Source organism: Diadema setosum, chromosome 16, assembly GCF_964275005.1.
Source record: "Diadema setosum chromosome 16, eeDiaSeto1, whole genome shotgun sequence".
Taxonomy (NCBI): domain Eukaryota; kingdom Metazoa; phylum Echinodermata; class Echinoidea; order Diadematoida; family Diadematidae; genus Diadema; species Diadema setosum.
The window spans coordinates 26,062,028-26,083,668 of record NC_092700.1 but is presented as its reverse complement, the minus strand read 5'-3'; the positions used below and the strand labels follow the sequence as shown (position 1 = coordinate 26,083,668).

At 39.0% G+C, this 21,641-nt stretch overlaps 2 protein-coding genes across 2 annotated transcripts in view; both read left to right on the top strand.

Annotated features, from left to right (window-relative positions):
• The window catches only part of LOC140239930 (uncharacterized), a 173,876-nt gene that overhangs the window by 140,461 nt on the left and 11,774 nt on the right, over positions 1–21,641 (top strand). The window contains exons 29-32 of the mRNA XM_072319748.1: positions 3,572–3,628; positions 6,668–6,904; positions 9,232–9,300; positions 12,396–12,533. Coding sequence (XP_072175849.1) covers positions 3,572–3,628; positions 6,668–6,904; positions 9,232–9,300; positions 12,396–12,533 — 501 coding nt within the window. The remainder of the gene's footprint in view (positions 1–3,571; positions 3,629–6,667; positions 6,905–9,231; positions 9,301–12,395; positions 12,534–21,641) is intronic.
• On the top strand, positions 16,751–21,237 carry LOC140240166 (uncharacterized). The gene is made up of 3 exons (XM_072319969.1): positions 16,751–16,780; positions 17,865–19,043; positions 21,199–21,237. Exons 1-3 carry the CDS (start codon positions 16,751–16,753, stop codon positions 21,235–21,237), a joined length of 1,248 nt encoding a protein of 415 aa, XP_072176070.1.

Sequence of the window (21,641 nt, the reverse complement as noted above, 5' to 3'; positions counted from 1 at the left end):
TCTAATGTTCTTCTTTCATGTCCAACTTTGATGATGCTACACTGTATAATCATTCTGTCTGTTTGAGTTTGCTCAGTCTACTAAAAGTTGACTCAAACATGGAGTAGACATTCACTTCCTGACGGAATGCAATGTTTCATTCTCTCCATCATATGTTATACTTGTTCAAAGATATTGCACAGGAGTTATTAATAAATTGTATTTATGTTTCTTCATTTGTAAGAGATTTTGTCCTCTTGTATTGTGCGAACACAAAAAATCAACAACAACCCAAAGAAGCGAAAGAATTGGGGCACTCATTCGACTTGGTTTATTTAGCAGACAGTAATTCTTAGGAGTTAAGGTTCTGATAAAAAATGAATTTGTATGGAGGCTTAGCACAGACTGCAGAAAGAGTTGTCAGTCAGCATTACCATAAACACAAGACTTAAGCCCGAGTTGCTCCATAACGATCCCCTTAGAACACCAAACAAAAAACTGAAGTACAATAGGAGATTCAGGCTTCTACTGAAGGTTGGTAGAAGCCTGACTATCCTATTGTATGATCTCCCCAACCGATGAAAGTTTTCTGCAAAACCTAAAGTCTTTGTTGGCTCTTGCAAAACTTGTTTTGTGTCAGTTCGGCTGTTGGAGTGTGTCATCCTTCCCTTGTTTCTACCCTTGTTACAATTTACTCCAGCTCTGCTGTTGATTTGTGTCAAATACTTTCGTTTGTGTTGACTTTCATTTACTTTTCCACTTTATACCCCCTTTGTCTTTTTGTTCCGCAAATTCATCGTAGGACGCAAGGAAGGTAATATTACTAGCTGCCTTTAGAAAAGGAATGGCCACGAAGCTCACCTCTCCTTCATCCGTATTATTATGTATCTCACATTTCACTCTTACTAAACCAAACCCATAAATGTGCAAATAGTAGTAATTCTTTACTAAAAGCGAGGTGACAAATGTAAGCAAGTATGAGTCATTGACTTGCAGCTGGCTTTGATATCAGACTGAGGTCAAATTCACACCAGCACACTTCTCTTGTACCAATTGGGTAGAGTCTCGGACATCATTGCTTTATTTCCTTTATTTCTTCCTCAAAGATTTTTCAAAGATATCTAAAGCGGAAAAAAAAGAATAATAATGTGAACAAAGTAACAAAGTGAAAGTATAAGTTAGCAAAACAAAGCAAATCAAAGAGACTAAAAGTGACCCACAATGATGTCAAGATGTTCATTTTGTTGTTGTTTTTTTTTGTAAATAGATATTAGATATTTTGCCTAGTATCATAATCAATAATAATATTATCAGTACATGTCTATAAGTTTTGCTTCGTGCACCTACCACACAGTGTAGGGTAGTAGCTCTCTATGAGATTTGCATCCTTATATTAACATGATTATTACTCTCAGATTTTGGCAAGTTTTTCAATTCAGCAGATGTTGCCCAAAATTTTTTTTTTTTAAAGCAAAAACAAAAAGTGCTCTGAAAAAAATTAAAGCTAACAACAAAATTCAGGAAAAAAAACAAAAAACATGCACTTGCTTTGAAGATTTATTTGCCATTTGCACCATTAAGATTTTCTTCCAACTGCAAACTGTAAAGAGCTCATGCAGTCACAGTAAATTGGGTGACCAAATCCTCAGCAGTTTTGGGTTTATAGGTGCAAACTTCTCTGCATATACAATGTATGTGTCTTGTCATCACAATACCTCCACTGCCCCCCCCCCCCCCCCATGAAAAGAAAACAAAGAGGATGAAAGTAAAGGAGGGGGTGGATGTATTTGAAAAGAATGTGTATGTCCTCAGCCCACTTCCAGCGGGGTTCTCAAACTCAAGTATTTGTAGGGTGTGAATGTTACTAATTCTGTCAACATTTGATCATTGGATCCCCCCCCCCCCCCCCCGTAATCATTTGTGTATCTTTCATATATACATGTATGTATCAAATATAGCATTAATTGAAAAACAAAAGTGATTTCCCACGTAACTGCACTATGAATTAACTCTTCATGGTCATGTATGGAATCCAGAACTAGTTATTTGTATGACCTCATCACTGTTGTAAATTAACAAGAATGAACCACCATTGTCTATGTATGTGTGATGCTACTTTTAGATTCATCCTCTTATTCTGCTGTTCTTCAGTAGAAAAAACCCTCATTCATTTTTTCTCCAGCATTCAAATGACATTATATTATTGCCCCATCATATTTGCACCATTTCTGGAGACCTTGAAGCTACCATACATACACATACACACACCAGTCATGCACAAATTGATACATGAAAAGTGTATGCTATCATTCATTTTATGTGCTTTGCTTTCTAACCAAATCCCAGGATGGCAGTGATTCCATTTTATATGCTTGCCTTCCTTCCTTTCTTCCCCAAAAAGCATTTCAAAAGAAGCTTTTTGTTTATCTTTTCTTTAAATCGTAGCTACATGATACTACACATACATGCCCCCCAATATTTCTGATGTTTAGAAAAACTTAAGTTTAAAAGAAAAATAGAAGATCGATCCACATTTCACTGCACACTCATTTTGCTGTAGATTAAAAGAAGTGCTCTCACATTGTTTTACCATGCCAATGACAAAGCTACACTCTAGTAGTAGATTAGACCGAATTAGAGTCGGCAATAGAGCTGAATGCACCTTATTACAGGAAACATAGAAATAAGTGCACCTTTGAAAACACAAAAGATGTCTACAGCTGCCAACTTTTGATAATAATAAAAGAAATGTTTTTATCACATTTTGTATGCTTCATTCTTCATTGAAAGTAAGATCATGTGTGTTTAAAAAGGAAAAAAGTTCTTTCATCCAGTGAAGTTATCGCGGTCAATGCATGTGATTTATCAGATTTCAGATACGTTGATTTGTCAGATAAGCGAAAACAATGTTGCTGAAAACAGAATATTAAGAAGGAACAAAATGAATATGGATTCTGAGAAATTTGCATATTCATGGAGGGTACGACTTTTTTGTTTTGAGGGCCAGCATGCAAGAAGACAAGAGCTACAAGTGTCAGCATTCCCGTGCGCAAGTCCCCAATGTGCCAAACCAAGCGCAGTGCAGATTCATGCAAATCTCTCTCTTTTTTTTTTTCTTCCGGCTTTTATCTTCCTGACAATCATTTGGTCTTTGTACCTTGTAGGCTTCTTGTATGCTCTCTCTCCCTCTTTTCTTTTTCTCTTTCTATCTATCTCATTCTCATATGTATCTGAAACATCGCTTTTTCTTCCATTGTGTTGGGTGTGTGCTGCGACTCATTGTACCATGTCTCAAAAATGTATGCCGCAAGCTGGTCCTTGCAAGTTACTATTAACCTCTCCCTTACATCCGATCCGTACAATGTTTGTTTGGTACTACCACCCTTGTAAAGTTGTATGTCTTCGCTGTCGTGAGTGTGAGGGCACCATGTGGGTAGCTGTTTTCATACTCTCTCTAATTTTTTACTACTCTCTTTTCTTTCTCTTCCCCTTCCTCATCCAAACCGTGTGATGGTCCTTTTTTTTATATTAATTGATCTGCAACGTCGCAACGTAAAAAAAAATACAAATCGTCTCCGCGACACGAAATCAGGAGGAGATGAGGCGGCAGCGAGAAGAAGAGACGCGAAGATTAACGGAGGAGAATGAGGTTTGATCCCCCTCTTCACCAAGCTTTCCCCTTTTTTTGCCTTCATAGTCGTCCACATGGCTTGACCATTATCCGCAATTACATATATTGGCACTCATGAACACGTTTCATCATTAGGCTTAGCCCATCAAGTCTCAGGTGGAGTTTTGTTTCGCCACGTGTCTTTTCTCAAAGTGAGATTACAATGAAAACCACATAAATTCAGTTACCTCGTCTCTTCCACAGACGTTTGACAATGTTTACAACACTGTGGGGTTTTCTTTGCCAATTAGCTGTCAAAGCACCCAGAGGGTTTTAAAATCAGAGACCAGAAATTTGTAAACTTTTGCCAGTTTGAAAAACAAATTTGAATTGTCCATATTATGCTGCCAAAATAAAGAATCATTCCTAAGTTTTGTAATAATGCGACATTTGAAATTCTGCAAGTGAAGATAAGAATGATTGTATGTGGACAGAGTGTCAAAAGGCGAAAATGAAAAAGAAATATCTGCAGTTCCTTGTTAAACACTGATCATGAGTGGTGAACTGCGTAATGAGATGATACTCTCAAAACACATAAAACACAGAAATGTAAGGCCTGGGACTTGATGGTTTAAGCCCATTTCTTAATCCACTCATCAGCTTCTCGCTGTGTAGCATGTGTTCTGTGTATATACCGTGGCAGTTCATTGTGGATTAGCTTGATGTATTGGCAAGCGATCATTTTCCAGTAGGGCATGATTAGATTCACACCATGTGGCACTTTGGTTGGATCCTAACGGGCGCAATGTGTTGAGCTGTTAGATGGGGATGCTACAAACAAATGATGGCAGGTGTTTATCGTCCTAGTTTCAACAAGATACTGTACATGGCTTCCACAAAAATATTCCAGATGGCACCGTGACATATAACCTCCCAAGATATATATTGCAGATATAAGCCCCTCCCCCCCCCCCCAAAAAAAACAAACAAACACAAAACCAACAACAACAACCATCAATCAGCAATGTAGGACTTATCTCCGAAATGATGACACTATATTTGAGAGCTGCTTACACAGTAGCTCGCACAAATATCAAATGTTAAAGTTAGAATCCATTCTCCTCCTCCCCCCCCCCCCTTTGAAAATTCACAATTATCCTTGGTTTGTGCAAGATTAAAGAAAACAGTTTGTGTGAAACGGTTCTGGCACATCCCAGCACAAGGAGAAAGCTAAAAATAATTCTCACGCTGTGTTGAGATAACAGCCCAAGAATAGACCATCACTTGCACACTCCCAATTGAGCTCTGATTAGGCCAGGCTTATTCATTACATCCTTCCTTTGTAAATCACCTCTACAACAAACAACCAACCAACCAAACACAAATAAACAAGGTAAGAGTAAAGCAGACCCCAAAATATGTAAAATGTATAAAAAGTATTACAACAAAATACTCTGCTTTCTTTTTTAGTGTATGACAAGGCGAGGATCTAATTTTCATATTCTAGGAATATCCATATCCCAGTTATCACACATCCAGATACAATCTTATGGTCTTTGGTCTGTTTGGCATTGAACGTACAATTACCTTTATTATTCTCTTTAAAAAAATCTTGTTTTTCTTTTGTCTTTACCACATTGGATGTGCTAAAAACAGGCATGTCTAGATTACTTTTTTCCTCCATCAAATCTATGGCATATACGCCCTCAACCAAACCCAACCCACAACCGCTTTTACCAACTCTGATTGATATAGTTTTGTGTGGTCCATGCAGTCCATAGCATGTGGTACCTACTTGGTGATCATTTCCCACTCCCTCAGTACTTCAGTAGTTTGGTGTGTAGTAGCCCTTGTTAGAGTTGACTGGTGTACTGCTGTTTGCCACAGTGGCAGCTACGCTTCACGAGTTGAACATGACGTCTGGCTTTTGCTGTAGCGAGAGTTGAGATTAGATCTCGCATATGTCAATTGTATTGCGATAAATTTCACTCTGATCTTTTTAGCATGTGAGCATGAGGCTAGAAAATAGTAATTAGGTATTCATGTGTTTTTTCGGTACCGTGATGTTTTGTGGTTATACAAAATGTACATGAATGTGAATCTTTATTATCTCTGGATAGAGTGCACTGTGAATAATGCTAACACAGATCATACATGTACAAATTGTATAATATGTTAATGTGTACATTCCCCATTCTCTTCTGCCGCCATGTAATTGTAGAAGCACGTCCGTGCTTATTTTTATAGAGGATTTGAACATCGTTGAAGAGCAGGTGTAACTCTGACCTGTTGCGTTCAAACGAAAACAAAGTGAATTAAAAAAAAATATACCAAAGTGAAAAACAATGAGGTGTAGCCATTGGATAAAGCAGCCCCTTACGGTACTAATTGTGAACATTTGAAAGGAATGATAGTACACAGCTCATCAGTCATTCTTAACCAAAATTTTGCCATTGTGTGCCGTTCCTGTGTCTGCAAACATGAAGTGATTTTTCCTTTTAAGTGCATTTTGGAAAAACAGATGGGACTGATTTGACACATGGCTGCATCCAGATTTCTAACGATGCAGTTGTACTCCTACAACAGAAGTCAAGGCTGTTACATCAATTGTAGCTCTAGCTGTGTATACTCGGTCAGATTTGATTTTACCCAAATTTTATTTACCTACTGATCCTCACAACTATATCAAGTGAAATGAAGCATTGATTAATTGCAGCAACTAATTTAGATGCGGTGCTAAGATAGTGCAGTGTAGTGGTACACCTCTCTCTTTAATGCCTATGTGTGGTTGCTCGCTCGCGGTACGGAGTGGGCTTTCGCCTGGCTGCAGAAGTGAATGGGGGAAGTGGGGTCTCGTACATTTCTGTGCAAGGTTTCTTCCAGTGACACTAACGCATTTGATTGGATCATGTGACTAACTTCCTTGGCTTGATAACCAATCACCGGTTTTCACATCTCTTCTTTCTTCTTCTTCTTCTTCTTCTTCACTTTCTGCATGTTGGTTTCACCCTCTTCATTTTCTCTCACCCTACCACCACCTTCACCACCTCACTCGCCTGCCATTCGTCATCTCGCCAGGAGAACTTCCAAAAGATTATTGAGCGAAACGTATCGGGCAGACCGGTAGAACGGAAGCAAGAAGAAGATGAAGAAGAAGAAGAAGTGGAGGAAGAAGAAGAGGAGGAGGAGGAGGACACTGATGATGATGATGATGAAGATGCGGAAAGTCTGCAGGAAGAATTATTTATATCTGAAGAGAGGCAGAGCGAGGAGGAATTAATACCCCTCAGTATAGACACAGAAATAGAATTCACAGTGAGTTGATGTCAGGACGGTGTGTAGGGGGCGATACATGGAGAATTCATGGGGGGAGTTGGGATTGTCCGATTTTGTGTACATTGCGCACTTCAGCGACTTTTAAGCCTTCCGGAATAGGCAATCTTTTTAATAGCAAAAAGTGCATGCTAACGATGCCTCCAAATGTGACATCCGTATAAAGGGTTAGGGTTTTTCCTGCGGGTTCATGCTCTTCTTCTGTCGCACAGTCCTGGTGCTGGTATTGTGGCAGTGTAGTTCTCTTTGCTAACCATTATAGCGCCTCACATACAATATAATTATGCCACTTACAAAGTTTATTTTGTTTGTTTAAGTGCTGCATAAAACCGAATGCATAAGCGGAAGAGTTTTATCCAGAGTTAACTTCAGTAGTTAACTATAGTAGTTAACTATTGTGGTGCATTAAGAATAAATGTGAAATTTAACACGTAACATTTATTCCTTCATCATTTGCTGCACGAGGGACTAAGCCTTCTTGCATGAAAAAATGTGTACTTTTAAACCACAAGTGTAAAATTCAAAAGGAAAAGGATGCATATAAAAATGTATCATGTTAGAAATCACTGCTCTACCTGGAAGAAGTTTAAAACACCAGGGAATAGAAAAGAAAGATTTTAGATCGTTGTGATTTTGTTTATTCATTTCATATTTTTGGGGATGTCGTTTTGAAGAGGTATTGAACACACAGCAGGCAGTCGTTGGATCATTTGAATTAAATTAACACAATCATACCACCTCTCCCCAATTCTCTACTAGGCCCTTCACACTGTACCTGTGTTTGCCGTGATGTGATAACTGTCTCATGGGGCGGGGGAACAACAGACCTTACAAATTGTCCTTCAGAACCACTCTCTATAAAGTGCAGACTTTGTGTATACACATATCACCATGTGAAACACTAAAGTGTATTAGAACGAGGGACGAACCTGTGCACACCAATTTATGTGTGACTGAGAAGAACACATATATGTGCTTTGCTCTATATACATGTACGATGTAAATATTGTATGTGTATTGCACAGTGTTTGTGGCTTTTTAGAATTGAGGAAAAATTGTCCTCGGGATTTCTGATGATCATTGAAGGAGATACCGTTGACACCACTGATAGTAAAGAACATATGACATTGAGGACGTATTTTCTCTCTTTTATTCTCTTTTGGCACTTATCCATGCATTCCGCATGCAACATTGCCATCTTTGTGAATTAATTGACATTGATTGATAATTATTCACATTTATTAACAGCTAAAATCAAGATCATCACTCCTTAGGTCGCTGATTTTGGAATATTCTCTACATTCTGTGAATGAATATCTACTAATCAAGGAAACATTCAAAGCTTGTATACAAGTATATATATCTATTCATGGATTTGGTGTTTGCGATTGATAGCATTATGTAAAACCCCGTTTGTTATTCAGTAACACCTCTCTACTCCTGTAACTCATGTCTATATTGACTAATTAACTTCAACCACATCTAGCATGAAACTCACAAAGTTTCGATGAATACTTATTAATCACTACATTGGTCTCATTTACTCTCATGATTAGTTGTACTAATTCTGCCTGACTCAATCATTCTATAGGAATAGCTTGTCAGTTTCATTTTTTTCTCTCTTTTTCTTGTTTTATATCATTATTATCATTATTATTATTTTTAAAGTGATTCAAGACATCATTCTTGTAGAAACTGTGATCGTAGTCTGCACATTCGAGCTCGGCCATCATTGTAGAGTCTGTTGTAGTGTTCATCGTTGTTGGATCTAGAGCAGAATGTTTACATGTCCGCACACTACATGGAGAGAATTTTTGGCCCACCGAGTTACGTTTGCCTAATGTGATGTCCGTAAATTTTGTTTTATGCCAAAACCTGTAACAGTCGAGCAGGAAATTCTGAGGAAATTGAAATTTGAGTTAAACGAAGGAAGAACTATGTGCAGGATTAATATCCTCAACTGTATGGTTGAAACCTTATTGTGTCCATATCTAGTCATTGTAAAAAAAACAAACAAACCTTGTTCTGTTAGTCAGTTAGTCCCAGAAATTGTTCTCACCAGAAACAATCTTTGATGGACATAGTGAGAGTGCCCTCCCGTTGGACTATGGGTGGCTAGATCATGAGGTACAATTATTGTACTAATATTGGCAGATAAATCATGTGTCGTGTGGTACCTCAGTGTTATCAAAATGTCCCTTTTTTTGTGATGAAACTGGAAGTCGAACTGCTAGGACAGTCGACAGATTCGGAACTCTCAGAACCTGTTTCCGTAACGACCTACCCGCTTTTGTGTTTTGTCCCGGCAGACCAACCAGCAGATGACGACGGAAAACGGAACGCCGGAGAACGACGACGAGACGTCCCCCCAACCGAAGGTAAGTGACGAGAGGAGCCCACGAAGGGTCCCACGATCCGTGGCATCTCCTTTAACCCACTCGGTGCCAAGCTCAGTGGCACTCCTGTGTGATGATGAAGAGATTGAAATGGAGAGGGAAGGAGAGAGATGATAATTATACAAGAATTTTTTCTCTCTGTCAAATGAGATTCAACATTGTGCCATGTGCACTATGTGTCTAGGTATTCATTACTGTGAAAGTGGACAGTTTTGCGGTGCAGAAATTTTCACGCATTTCTCATGAAGTGAAACTGGCAAGAAAATGAACAGCATGCAATTATTTTGCTTGTGTAATACTATTTTACATTTTGACTCTACGGAATTATAAAAAACACACTAAATTTGTAATGCCAAGCTGAGTGTGAAACATTACCTGTACAAAATTTTCCACTTTTACGGTATTATCACAAAATGGTGCCTCCCGCACTCGGAGGGTAACTTCGCTTGAGATGAGCAAAAAGTATTTAGTTCACACTGTCTCTGGTCAGAGAACTAAACCATGCCTTAAAATGGATGCAGTCAACTCTAGTGTCTTCGACCCATCCGTGTGGAAGCAGTCCGTGTGTGTATAGTATTTCCAAGAAACTCGGGGTCAAAGGTCACCAGACCACAGTTGAAAATAGACAGAAAAATTATCCACAATAGAAAAAGTGGTTTTGGACTCATTTCCAACATTGAATTTTCATTCAAATTTAATGTAATTAATGTAAAGTTCTTGTGTTGATGAACTTACTGAAGTCGCAATAATTAGGCGTAGAGCTTGCAGCTGTTGTTGCATTCTTTATCTTTGTAGAGTGTTTTTTCCCAAAGAGAAGAAGAAAATTGTATGACGTGGTTTTGTATCCATTCGTGTGTAGCAACTCAAAAGCATTCATTTAAACAACAATAGCTGCAATGAGAGCTACTGTATCAGCTGATATTTTCATAAGGGTTTAATTTTTGCACATTTTGTGAATCACTGTTGAAATGCAAGTTTAACAACACGCAAAAATATCTTGAACCTAGCCTCTTTTCAAAATCACAAAAACAACATCTCGTGAAAATGTCTGTGATCACATTTGCGAAAATATGTGTATGCGAAAATAACAGCATTAAGTTCTTTAATTTGTACTGTCAGACAGAGATAGCTACTGTGTGTATGTGTATGTGTGTATAAACAAAACACATACATTGTAGCTCTGTCCAGAACATGTGCAATCTCTGCGTACAAGGTGTATACTGTGCTGTACCAGTACGGCATATCTGATATGTATTGTACAGTGTGAAGCAAAATCACTGGATCAAAAATCATTTTACAAGTGTATGTGTATATCATAGCTTTTACTCTTGCAGAATAAAAGTGTGTCATGAGTTTTTTTCTTTTTTGAACCATATCCATAGATTTCTACAGTATACAATGTACGTTGTATATACTCGCAATTATTTCTAGTGACTTTGTTATGTTGCTTTTTTTTATTCTGTTGGTCCATCTTGCCTGTAGCATAGAGGTTATACACAGTAGTCATAACATCATTTATCATGGAAGACTGCCATTACCAGCCTAGACTTATATGGGTGGGAGCAACTTTGCTTTGGGAACATCTGTTGCTGTTTTATTGCGCTTTTATTTGAGTTTACATTCCAGAAGAAGTATTTCTCTCAGGTTTTTGGTTTCTTTTTATCATTTTTCGGGCAAATTGTACGAAAAGAGTAGGATACATGTAGTAGATCAGGCAACATATTGCAGCAGAGAACTCTCATTTTTTTTTTCTTCAAATAGTTGCAGTAGTATTTTGGAAATGAAAATGTAAAAAAGGCGAGTGTGTTTGCATGCTAACTCTGCATGCATCGCTCAAAAAGTGTGTCCCCCTATTTTTTTCTATCATCTTTCCGTCATTCATCTGACTAAATTCCATCATAGATCCCATTTCTTGCTGTGGCCAAACATTGTACTGATTGTAGTATTGTAGATTCGATCAGAATTTTCTTCCAGAAAAGCGCTTCTCTTTATTTTTCGTTTGATTATTTTGCGTTTATATGATTTCCAACTTCTTTTCTCTGGCATGTTATATATGTACAAGTTTTATAAAGTATACAGTGTATAGTGTATCATGTAATCGTGTATCTGTGCTCAATTTTCTGAAGTTATTCCTGCATGCATTTCACCTATGCCTTATCCTCTGCTGCCGTCAATTTTAGAGAGAAAAAACAGGCAGCTACCAAAGGGGGCAGAAAGCAAATTTGTTTTGCTCTTTGAAGTGCAATATTCTAAAAAGCCAAATCTGTCTTCACACTCTTTCAGACAAAGGTAGTTTCTGTTGAGAGCAAATGTTACTAAATGACACCATATTTTGAATGACATCCATATTAAAGTTAAAGTATTATTCTTTGAAAAAAGAAAATATTAACTCATATATGAGATAAAATTCTATAACTCATATTTTCTGCCTTTTATTCATCCAAAGAACCAGATGATACATGGCTTATTTACTAAATTTTAATTCAGACTGTAAAGCTATGCCTATTGTCTAGTTGTTAAAAAGTAACTTTTTGCTACCCACAATAAGGGAGAAATGGGGGCATTGATTAAAAAAAGCACAAACACAAACAAAATAATAATTCTTGTTTTGCACCCAACTTTTCATTTGTAAGAATTGAATGATACGAGGAATGGACTTAGAAAATTAAGATAATGATTTCCATCTCTATCACTATTTCTCACTGCCTGCTACAAAACATGAAAATTACCTGGAAAAATGATTGAATCCACTCATTAACACTAATACGCACACACCCAAACATACACCCACTTACACAAATATTCGCAAAAACGTATACACGGCTCTAACACATTTCATCAACTCCCATGCACACAAAACAATTTCACACAATAAATATGCATACACACACACACACACACACACACACACACACACACACACACACAAATTCAAACTCCACACCACTCAAACTTTCCTCACCTTATAAAAAAAAAATAAATAATGCCATGCACACACCATACAAACACACACCCACATACATGTATGCATCCACAACAAATAAATAAATAACAACAATTACAACAAAACAACATAGCCAAGGAAAAAGTCGCCGCCCCCCGTGGCCCCGCGGCCTCGGCCCCTGGCGGGGGTCCGCGGCTTGCGTAACCTGAGTACGAGCAGCAGCGTTGCATCCCGTTCCTCAAGTACTTCGACTCCCCCTGGGTCTCCAGAGGTAGAGTAACCCCGCCCTCTATAGTTGGCTCCAAGATCATTTTTCCCCCACTTTCTTTTCCCCATTATCATTTTATGAGTTTTGTTTGTTTTTTTGATTATCCCCTTTCTGTTGATTTATGTTCATTTTGTTTTGTATATTGTTTTCGTACGCCCTGTAACTTCAGTTCCTAGTAATCCCAGACCCACCCACCATTATCATCATGATTGTAAAACAAAACCCTTCTTGCCTTGAAACTACTCACATATGTGGTGTGTGTAACTTGCTCTGATAGAAGGTATTAAATGGACTTATAACCCTTTTATCCACATGAGTACGTGCCCTCTTAGAGTTTGATTTTGCAAATACTACCAAAGAAAGAAATGCTTGTAAGTATAAACTCTGAGAAAGTGATACAAAAATGACACAGAATACTCGAAGTTGTGTAAAGATTCATACCTCTGTTCCACAAGAAAAAGAATAGAAAAAGAATGGGATGAAACAGAAAGCTGTAACCTCTTTTAGTACCATTTGACAATATCACTCTACTCCTTTATCTTTAAGAAATATTAGTATCATGGTATTTGATATCTTTTAAGCTCAATACTCAAAAGCAGACACTGTGATTGATAGATGAATTCAAGATGTAACCTTTACTTGGAGAGCAAATAATGTTCTCTATTTTTTTTTCATTTCTAAATTCTATATTCATCTTATTGGTTGTCAAAGATATCAAAGAATACCCAAACCATGTCTCTTAAAAGAGATACAGAGAGGATACCCATTGTCTCAGAGATACAGTGGTCTTCATAATCTTGATGCACAGTGTGCCCTGTTCCTGTGAGTAATAGATTAAAATGACACTGTCACTTATCACCACTTGTGATTAGCCTGCTCCTCCTAGAGTAGTAAGGATGAAAAAGAGAGCTTCTTGTTTTTGTTGAGCTGATGGAGCAAGTTACACACCTCACTGTCACACTGCGAACCAGAAGGATTTTTAACCAAGAGTTTGATTTCCTTCTGTGTTCTGGAAAGATCTGTATGCCTGCTGTTAAAAGTTCCGTGTATTGTGCAAGAGCATGAATGTTATCCAGTAGCATAGATGACTAACTCTTTGTGTGCCATGGTGTAAATGCCTGGAGTGCCACATTATTCTGAGACCGCAATGGCTGAGCGCTTTTTGAAAACATTCTGTTTGTGAAAGCTGTGTACCTGTATCTTTTTACAGATGCATTTATGCCAGAAACACAGTACAGCAAAGTTGTATAGAAAATTGAAAGCTAATGTAAATTTCATGACAAAGCTTTGGGCAAGATGCCTTCGATGTACTGTGGCGTGTTGTGATTTCTTGATCGGTTTGGGTGTGGTTGTGCGTTTGGGCAAAATATGCAAGGTTTGCGAGCCGTTGGTCGAGTCGGGCGCGTGAACATGGCACGCAAAGAGTTCAGTCAACATGCACCCTGTGGTACGTGTAACGTTGTATGTCTTTTCGCATGAGAGTAAGGATATCATACGACTTGTCTCCGCCAAAATCAGACATGGTTTACTCAGCAGGCGATCCAGATTTCAAACCATGCAGCAATGGATGTTGTTACTCTGTGGTCTGCCCACAAAGGGAGAGCACTTCAGACATCAAAATGCAGCAGAAAATTTGCATTTCAGTTGAAAGGAGGGGGCTAAAGTCATTAAATATGTGATTGTCGTGTTTACATTTGCTGGTACTGATGTCAATGTCTGGATTTTGTGTAGACAGGTCGTGAGAGACACAGATGCGTTTTACAATTTTTAAAATCAGTGTCTGTTTTGCATGGCATCTTGCTTGTAGATACAGTTCGGTTTGCTTCTAACGTGTACCAGTAGTGGTTTTTAAGCGTGTGTTACTAAATACAGCCTGATGAGTGGCAGTTGTATGGCGCTATAGACAAAAGTGAATTGTGTTGCTGTATTGGGTTACTGGTAGTGTACACTAAAAACAGTGGATGTTGTCTGCAGTGGCCTCTAATATCTTAGCCTTGCTTACAATAGAGCATGATAGTTTGGTAATGGCATAAAAGCAAAGAAAAGGGTTATTCTTATTAATTCTCCATAAGAAGGCAGGCTTTGGTTGGTTTAGATAGTCTTTTAGTGATCAGGAATAAGTACAAATCTCATAATTTGTCGTCTGCTGTGTAGCCGTTGCCATGGTATCCCAAGATGTTTTGCCGCTACATTAACTCTTGCAGGATTGGTAGGGATGTGTCCCTGTACATTCAGGGATTTGTTATCAGAGAAGGAAATGTGAGTGTACTTAGAAACTTCAGCTGAACAAAGATGCAAGCAGTAAAACACACTCCTTTGGGAACTGCTCTTCCTTACCTACTTTTGAGCCAATTCATCCCTATTTTTTTCAGTCAGAAAGGTTATTAGGAGGTCTAAGTAAAGTTTGGGAGTAAGGGGTCAGCAAAGCAGGATATAAGAATCGGGCAATCACTGAAACCAGGCAGTCCTGAGAGAAAAAGGAGTAAAATGTGCACCAACTTTCAAAGCCTGACAGTTTTGATTACCTGGTGTGATTGTAATACGAGCAATTGGGAGTAGGATATCACTTTGTAGGAAAGATAAGATCGTTGTAATTTTAGCGAAACACTCGTCTCTGTCTTGTTGATATCTATGCAATTCGTATGTTTAAAGTCACAATGTCCCAGTTCATATCCGTTCTGTTCTAATCATATTTGATGTTATCAGTACAAAAATGTATTTACATGTGTCCATGAGGATCGTGTGTGTGGTGTGTTTATAATTATGCGACTTTAATAACATTTCATCACATGTAATTGTTGTGTTTGACAACAAATGTTTGATTCAAGTCAGATACTCCACAATCATGTGCGGCACTGATTCCGTAATTTGTATTTTGCTGATACATGTATTGTGGTTGTCAACGTGACTTACATAATCATGTGATTAACATATTTAAAAAACGTTCACCATAGTTCTATGTGCACAATAGGACTGCATCATTCATGACATGCTGAGCTTGCTCTGTCTTGTGCATGACAATCAGTGAAACCAATAATTTGACACAAAATGAGCATCTTCCATCATCAAACTCTAAAGAATTTTTGTTTGAACAGTGGTCGTAGGATTAGGGTATATTTTTCATGTCCATGTAGGGCATCGAAGGTTATATGTGGTGAGGTCATGCTTAACACAGTGTTTGAGGACTTATAGAAGTGGAATATCCCATTTTAGGAACCTCAAATGTGATGCATTCATGCTACACTGCTAGGAATTTTTATTCTAAGGTCAAAATCAAGGAGCTTGATGAAAGTATAGTGAAAGTAATAAGAATATGGTTTTAGTATTTGACAATAAATTTTGTTTTGCATACTCTTCATTTTTTTTTTTTAAAGCAAGAAATCCACCTCAGAGGACTGGAATGCAAAGTCCTTCGTATTTGTCTGTAAATACAGTCTTTGCTGTTGCGGAGTGCAACCAGGGGCTAGCTATGTTTAGTGACGCATTAATTTCTTGCTAGTGCGGTTGTTTGATAACATTTTTATACTGTACGAGCTGAAATTTTCGCGTACAGATATTTTCGCGAATTGCTACTTGGCGGACATTTTCGCGTGTTGTTAATTTCGCGGTTGCGTGGGTCTACCTGAACTTAGTTATTTGCGCGTTGTTATTTTCGCGTGTTGTTATTTTCGCGGTTCAAAGGCGATTCGCGAAATTCGCGAAAATAAAACCACCGCGAAAATTTCAGCTCGTACAGTAAGTCACAGGATATACTGCATGGATGTTGTGAGTCATCACCGGACAATACTGATCGTTACCATCACTATATTAGAAGGAAACATCTGACGATCAGTGACTAGTGTCACAAATTGAAGTTTATGATATGAGGTACTCTGTACAATAAGTAGTTTTTAAGTTCAGAAAAGTTTCATTTTCAAGTGAACACTGGTATGTATGCGAGATTGTAGTGTATGTTTGACTACACACTCATGTTTTTCCAATGCTCCATATAGTGTGGTGTAATATGAGTTTCAGTTTCATGTGATGGTCCATAACCATCAAAAATAGACCATACATGTAGACCAAAATCCTGTTTAATATTTCCCCAGCAAACTACCTACTGTCTTTAGCTCTCCCCCGAACAGACAACCCCCATCCCCAATTGCAGATGAATTTTCCTGAAATTCATTAATTAGTTCCACATGACTTTATAAAGACATTCTTATTACTTCACTTAGAGCATGGAAATTGATGTGCAGGTCAAGGATGGGGTAGGCCTATTACCCAGACTGCAGCTGTAATATTGTGATGCTTTCACACGCCAGTTGGACCCGCACCCTACAAGTTGTATTGATTGTGTACAGTTTGTTCATTTGCCTGGACATACTGACATATCCACCAAGATTTGTTCTTTCTTGTGTGCACAGTGAGCAGAGGAGTTCTCTCTCACGTATCACGTTATTCGATGCTTGTTACATTTTGTAGAAACGGCAGCATACATATGATGAAGCACCGTCCTTTCAATTGAACACTAATGATGCACATCGTAGAGTCCAGTACTTTTAGAAATTCTTGGCACTTTTTAGACGGAAAAGGCCTAAGTGAACCTTATATGAAAGGTGTTATGTCTCACTGGGGTATTTGGTTGAAACGATTCAATGGAAAAACTTGATGGTGCTGAAACTTGTGGTTCAAACAGGTTGATTCTAGATTAGCTGGGGACACGTTTTTCACAAGTCCGGATGTACCGGCAGATTGTGCACTGTGCAGATGTAGTATGCACACAGTCACAAACGATGTTCTTGCAAGCCATGTACATGCACATGCAAAGCAGATTTGATCCATTTTGTATGGTTTGTTCTGAGTGCTGGTATATAATATTGATATTGCACAATAATCATAAGATGCTGTTCAAAGATGAGAAATGTGCAGTGATAAAGAATGGATGTAATATCATACCTTCACTTACTAGTAGTAGTGTCGTATGTACAACAGACTGAACTATGTTTGTGACACCTGTTTTCTTATTACCAGCATATCATCCCTAACCGCAGACTAATCCATTAGACTAATTGACTTCTCTCACATTTTCTTTTTGTCTCCCCACCCTTCCTCTCTGTTTTTATTTTTTTTTTTCTCTCTCCTGTTGCGGATACATTTCCGCGGCACTTTGTTGGATATTGATTGTATGTCACACGCAAAATGCCTGCATTGCATCGAATACACCACATCATGTGTCACATCAAATGTGCCTGCGGTGTAACGTGTCACCCTTGTGTCGAGATATGTCTTCTGTAATGTCTCGTGATCGTATGTGTTGATGTGCGTTGGTCCAACATGCTGGCATACTTGTAGGGATACGGGGAACGTGTTGGCGGTACATCAGTAGGCACAGGCACTAGCCTGTTCTCCCTAAAGACATCCCTGAGCAATCCCCATCCTGGAGTAAAGGGGGCCAACCCTGGTCCCCACAAGGAGCCTCATGACAGGCCAAATCCCTTTGTTGAAAGGACAGATGAAGAACACGCTGAAGCTCCACTACAGGCAGTGGGGAATCCACACCCAAAATTTCCGGGAAACCCTCACCCCAAGTTTCCAAGAAACCCCCAGCCATCTAGCCTGTCCCACCATAACCCTGGGCCACCTGTGGCAGAAAATCCAGGATCGCCGGTCAAACCTAATCCCAGCAACCCCAAAGAGGACAATCCTGGTAGCATGACAGGACATCACCCAGGGAACCCTCATGGTCACAACCCTGGCAACCCTGAAAAACACAATCCTGGCAACCCTCAAAAACACAACCCTGGCAACCCTGAAAAGCACAATCCTGGGAATCCTGGAAAGCACAATCCTGGGAATCCGGGGGGCCACAACCCAGGAAGCCCAAAAGGAAGTAACCCAAAACCCGCTGAAGGAAACCCAAGTAGCTCAGATCCAGGCCCTGATGAAACTCCCGAAGACAAGGAAAATCCATTCAGGATAACAGAAGACGATCCCGACTCCCCATCAGACCCTGACGACAAACCAAACCCCTTCAGGGTAACCCCCACTCGCTCTGTACAGACATCAAGAGAAAAGGTAGTCTCTCCCATCAAAAGCCCAGGTACACCCACAAAGCCAAAGCACTATCCCGAGACGGCACCAAAGCCAAAGCGCACCCCAACAAAGGCCCCGAGCAGTGATTCGCCTACCCCAGAGGATGAGGAAGACCCAGAGGAAGCCAAGGCCAAGGCAAAAGCCATCCGGGAAGCCCGCAGCGAGGTCCTCAAGTGTAATCGGATCAAGGGTCGGGACACCAGCCGATTCCATTCCAATCCGTTCTTTCAACAGCAACAGCAGCAGCAAGAGCAGGAAGAGTTCAAGGGGGCCCAGAAGGTGGTATCACCCAAACGGCTCGTCTCGCCTCCGCCAGTTGCGAGTAGACCGCCCTCGTTCAGTCCAATATCGCCTCTCTCCCCGGAGGTATCCACTTTTACATCTCGTGAACTTGTTGGCTGTGCTGCATATCACCTCATATTTATTGGACCTCTGACAGTTTCCTTTTCTTTTGCATCATGCTCTAGCTTAACCCTTTCCTCTGTTGATTCCATCCTTCCCTCCCTCTTTCTCTCCCTCTCTTGTTTCTTCCTTTTGTCTCCCATTCTTTCTTTCTATCTTTCTCTATTTGATGGTATATCACTTTGATTAGCCACTGTCCAGGATGCTTGCACTCGTTCCTGCATCATTAGCTTTGGCGCCGTACTTGTCAGGAACCAACACCGCCTCGCACAATGCTTTTTACTCTACGCCACCCTCACAGACACTATCGTTATCACTGGTCCGAGAACCAGAAAGGCATTGGCAACCCGCAGTTTGCACATTTTGGATTCAGAACACCCATTTCGTTCTCTCACTGACAGTATGGCTTCTCACAGTTGCACAACCATTTCTTTACTTCACATTTCTTGCAATTTCGTGAGGTGTATCTTCACTGTGTATAGTCTTGACTCACCCTATACAGTTGAATTGTGACATTTTGATATTGAAACAGCCTTGTTTTTATGTTTTCATCTCTTTTATTTTTGTTGAGAGTCACTCCGTTTCCTCCTTTTCTGATTTCTTTTGCACCTGTTTCACTTGATGAATTTGTGAATAGCTGCACCTCATTGTAACCGCTGCACACACCACCTTCTGTACACCACATTTGCGACACCCCATGACCCCGTTACCACGGAGATTTCATGAGCAGAATCTTGTAGGAGGACATTCCAGGAGTGTTGGTTGCTTCTGCCATACAACTCTGTCCCTTTTATCCTGCATTTGATTGTATTGATTCAGTGTATAGTCAATATCAGAGTGATCTATACATTCATATGGATTTGTTGTTTTCAGACCATTAGTACTATTTTTTTCCCCTCCATTTTTTTTTTCCTGACTATGAGATGCCATTTTCTTAATTTTGTCTTGTGTGTTGAAGTTGTTATGCGACATAGAAGAGTTTTTCCTGTAAAATTTTCTCTCATCTGTGGATTACTTTTGTCATCATTGTGACATCTTTACACATCCCCAAATTTGATATTTTTTTTTGCTTGTGGAATTAATTTTCATTTGCTTATGGAGAGTGAGAAAATATACAAAATGGTGAATGGTCTTTACACATGGAATGGTACAAGATTTTGCACAAGGTGAAATATGAGGTGTTCAGTTCTGTTCGATGAGGTGAATAGAGCGCCTCATCTTTCCCCGAGCGTTGACAGTCAACCAATCAGATTGCTAAAATCTTTTCAGGTGTTGTATAAAGTTTCATATGGAACAAGTGACGTTTGTCACATATTGTCTCACTACTCTGCCATGGTGACACTCTGTGATGAATGTTTCATTCACTCTCCATGCTGACCCGTCACCGGCTGTCATCGCCATGACAACCCTGACCAAAGCTATTTGTCTCCTTTGACCATCCATGCATCTTGCCTCTGGATACTATAATTATCTTAACTAAAAATATGTGATGTCATCCACTATTTGAGCACAAATAGTGCAGAGGTTTGAGAAACAAGTATGAAAGAAAAATTGACAAACTTTTTTACTGCTTTGAGTAATCTTCTTTATAGAAGATTAAAAACTACCAAATCTCTCTCAGACCAAAATTTTGACAGATAAGTGTGTCTTCCTAGAAATTTATTAATTCATCTTTGATCTAATTTTTGTTCCTCGTACACAATCCTGTAACTCATGTCCCATAACTATTGAATAAACATTTAGGTTGATAGTCTTTACTAAGATTATAAATTTTCCTTTGAAAAGGTTGTTTCTACAGTTGTTAAATAGAGAAAACATAATTTTGCATGTTCCAATCTTCCTTCAGACCTCCCTCCCCCCCCCCCAAAAAAAAAAAAAATCTTCTTTGAAACATATATGTGACACATTGTAGCTTGAACCTCTTATTTGCTTTAACTTCGATTTGTGCGAGAACAAAATCACTTGTACTTATATTTTCAGTCAAATTTCCTTTTCTTCATTTTGTCTCTGTCACCTTCACAAGGTATTATACTAGCACTTTCACTCCTTTGCCATTGTCTTCATTATTTTGCTTTTCTAACCATAGATCAGATAGTAAATGTTTTCTTTTTCAGTACCCTTTTTCCTCCAAATTATCCTTATTATCTTGACTGATATTGTAGTCCCTGTCTCCCCATTGCTGTTACACCAGTGGGTGACTCGTGCGAAGTCAGCATATCCCATGATGTGATTGGTTTTTTACTCTTGTTATGAATGATGGCATCAGCTTGTTCAGCACTGCTTCCACCTCGGCAGCCACTTTCTTTTATAGTCTGCTTGTCGGTCACTTTTTCTTACCCATTGGACATTTGTGCCATTATTTGAAGAAAGAGAGGGCTATGTTAATTGCATCTGCTGCCCTCAGTAGTGCAGATCCTTCAGTCACCCTCATCCTTGTTACATCTTCATTTTAAATTGTATAAGTAATATCTTTATCGACATAGCCATCTTCATCATTATCTTGTTATGCCTCCCACTATGTTTTTGTTTTGTTTTTCTTTTTTAAGTGATAGTAGTGGAAAAAAAGTCAATACCAAAACACATTGAATTATGTAATCTCATCTGCTTTCTTCAACAACGAAGCAGTGAGTGTCG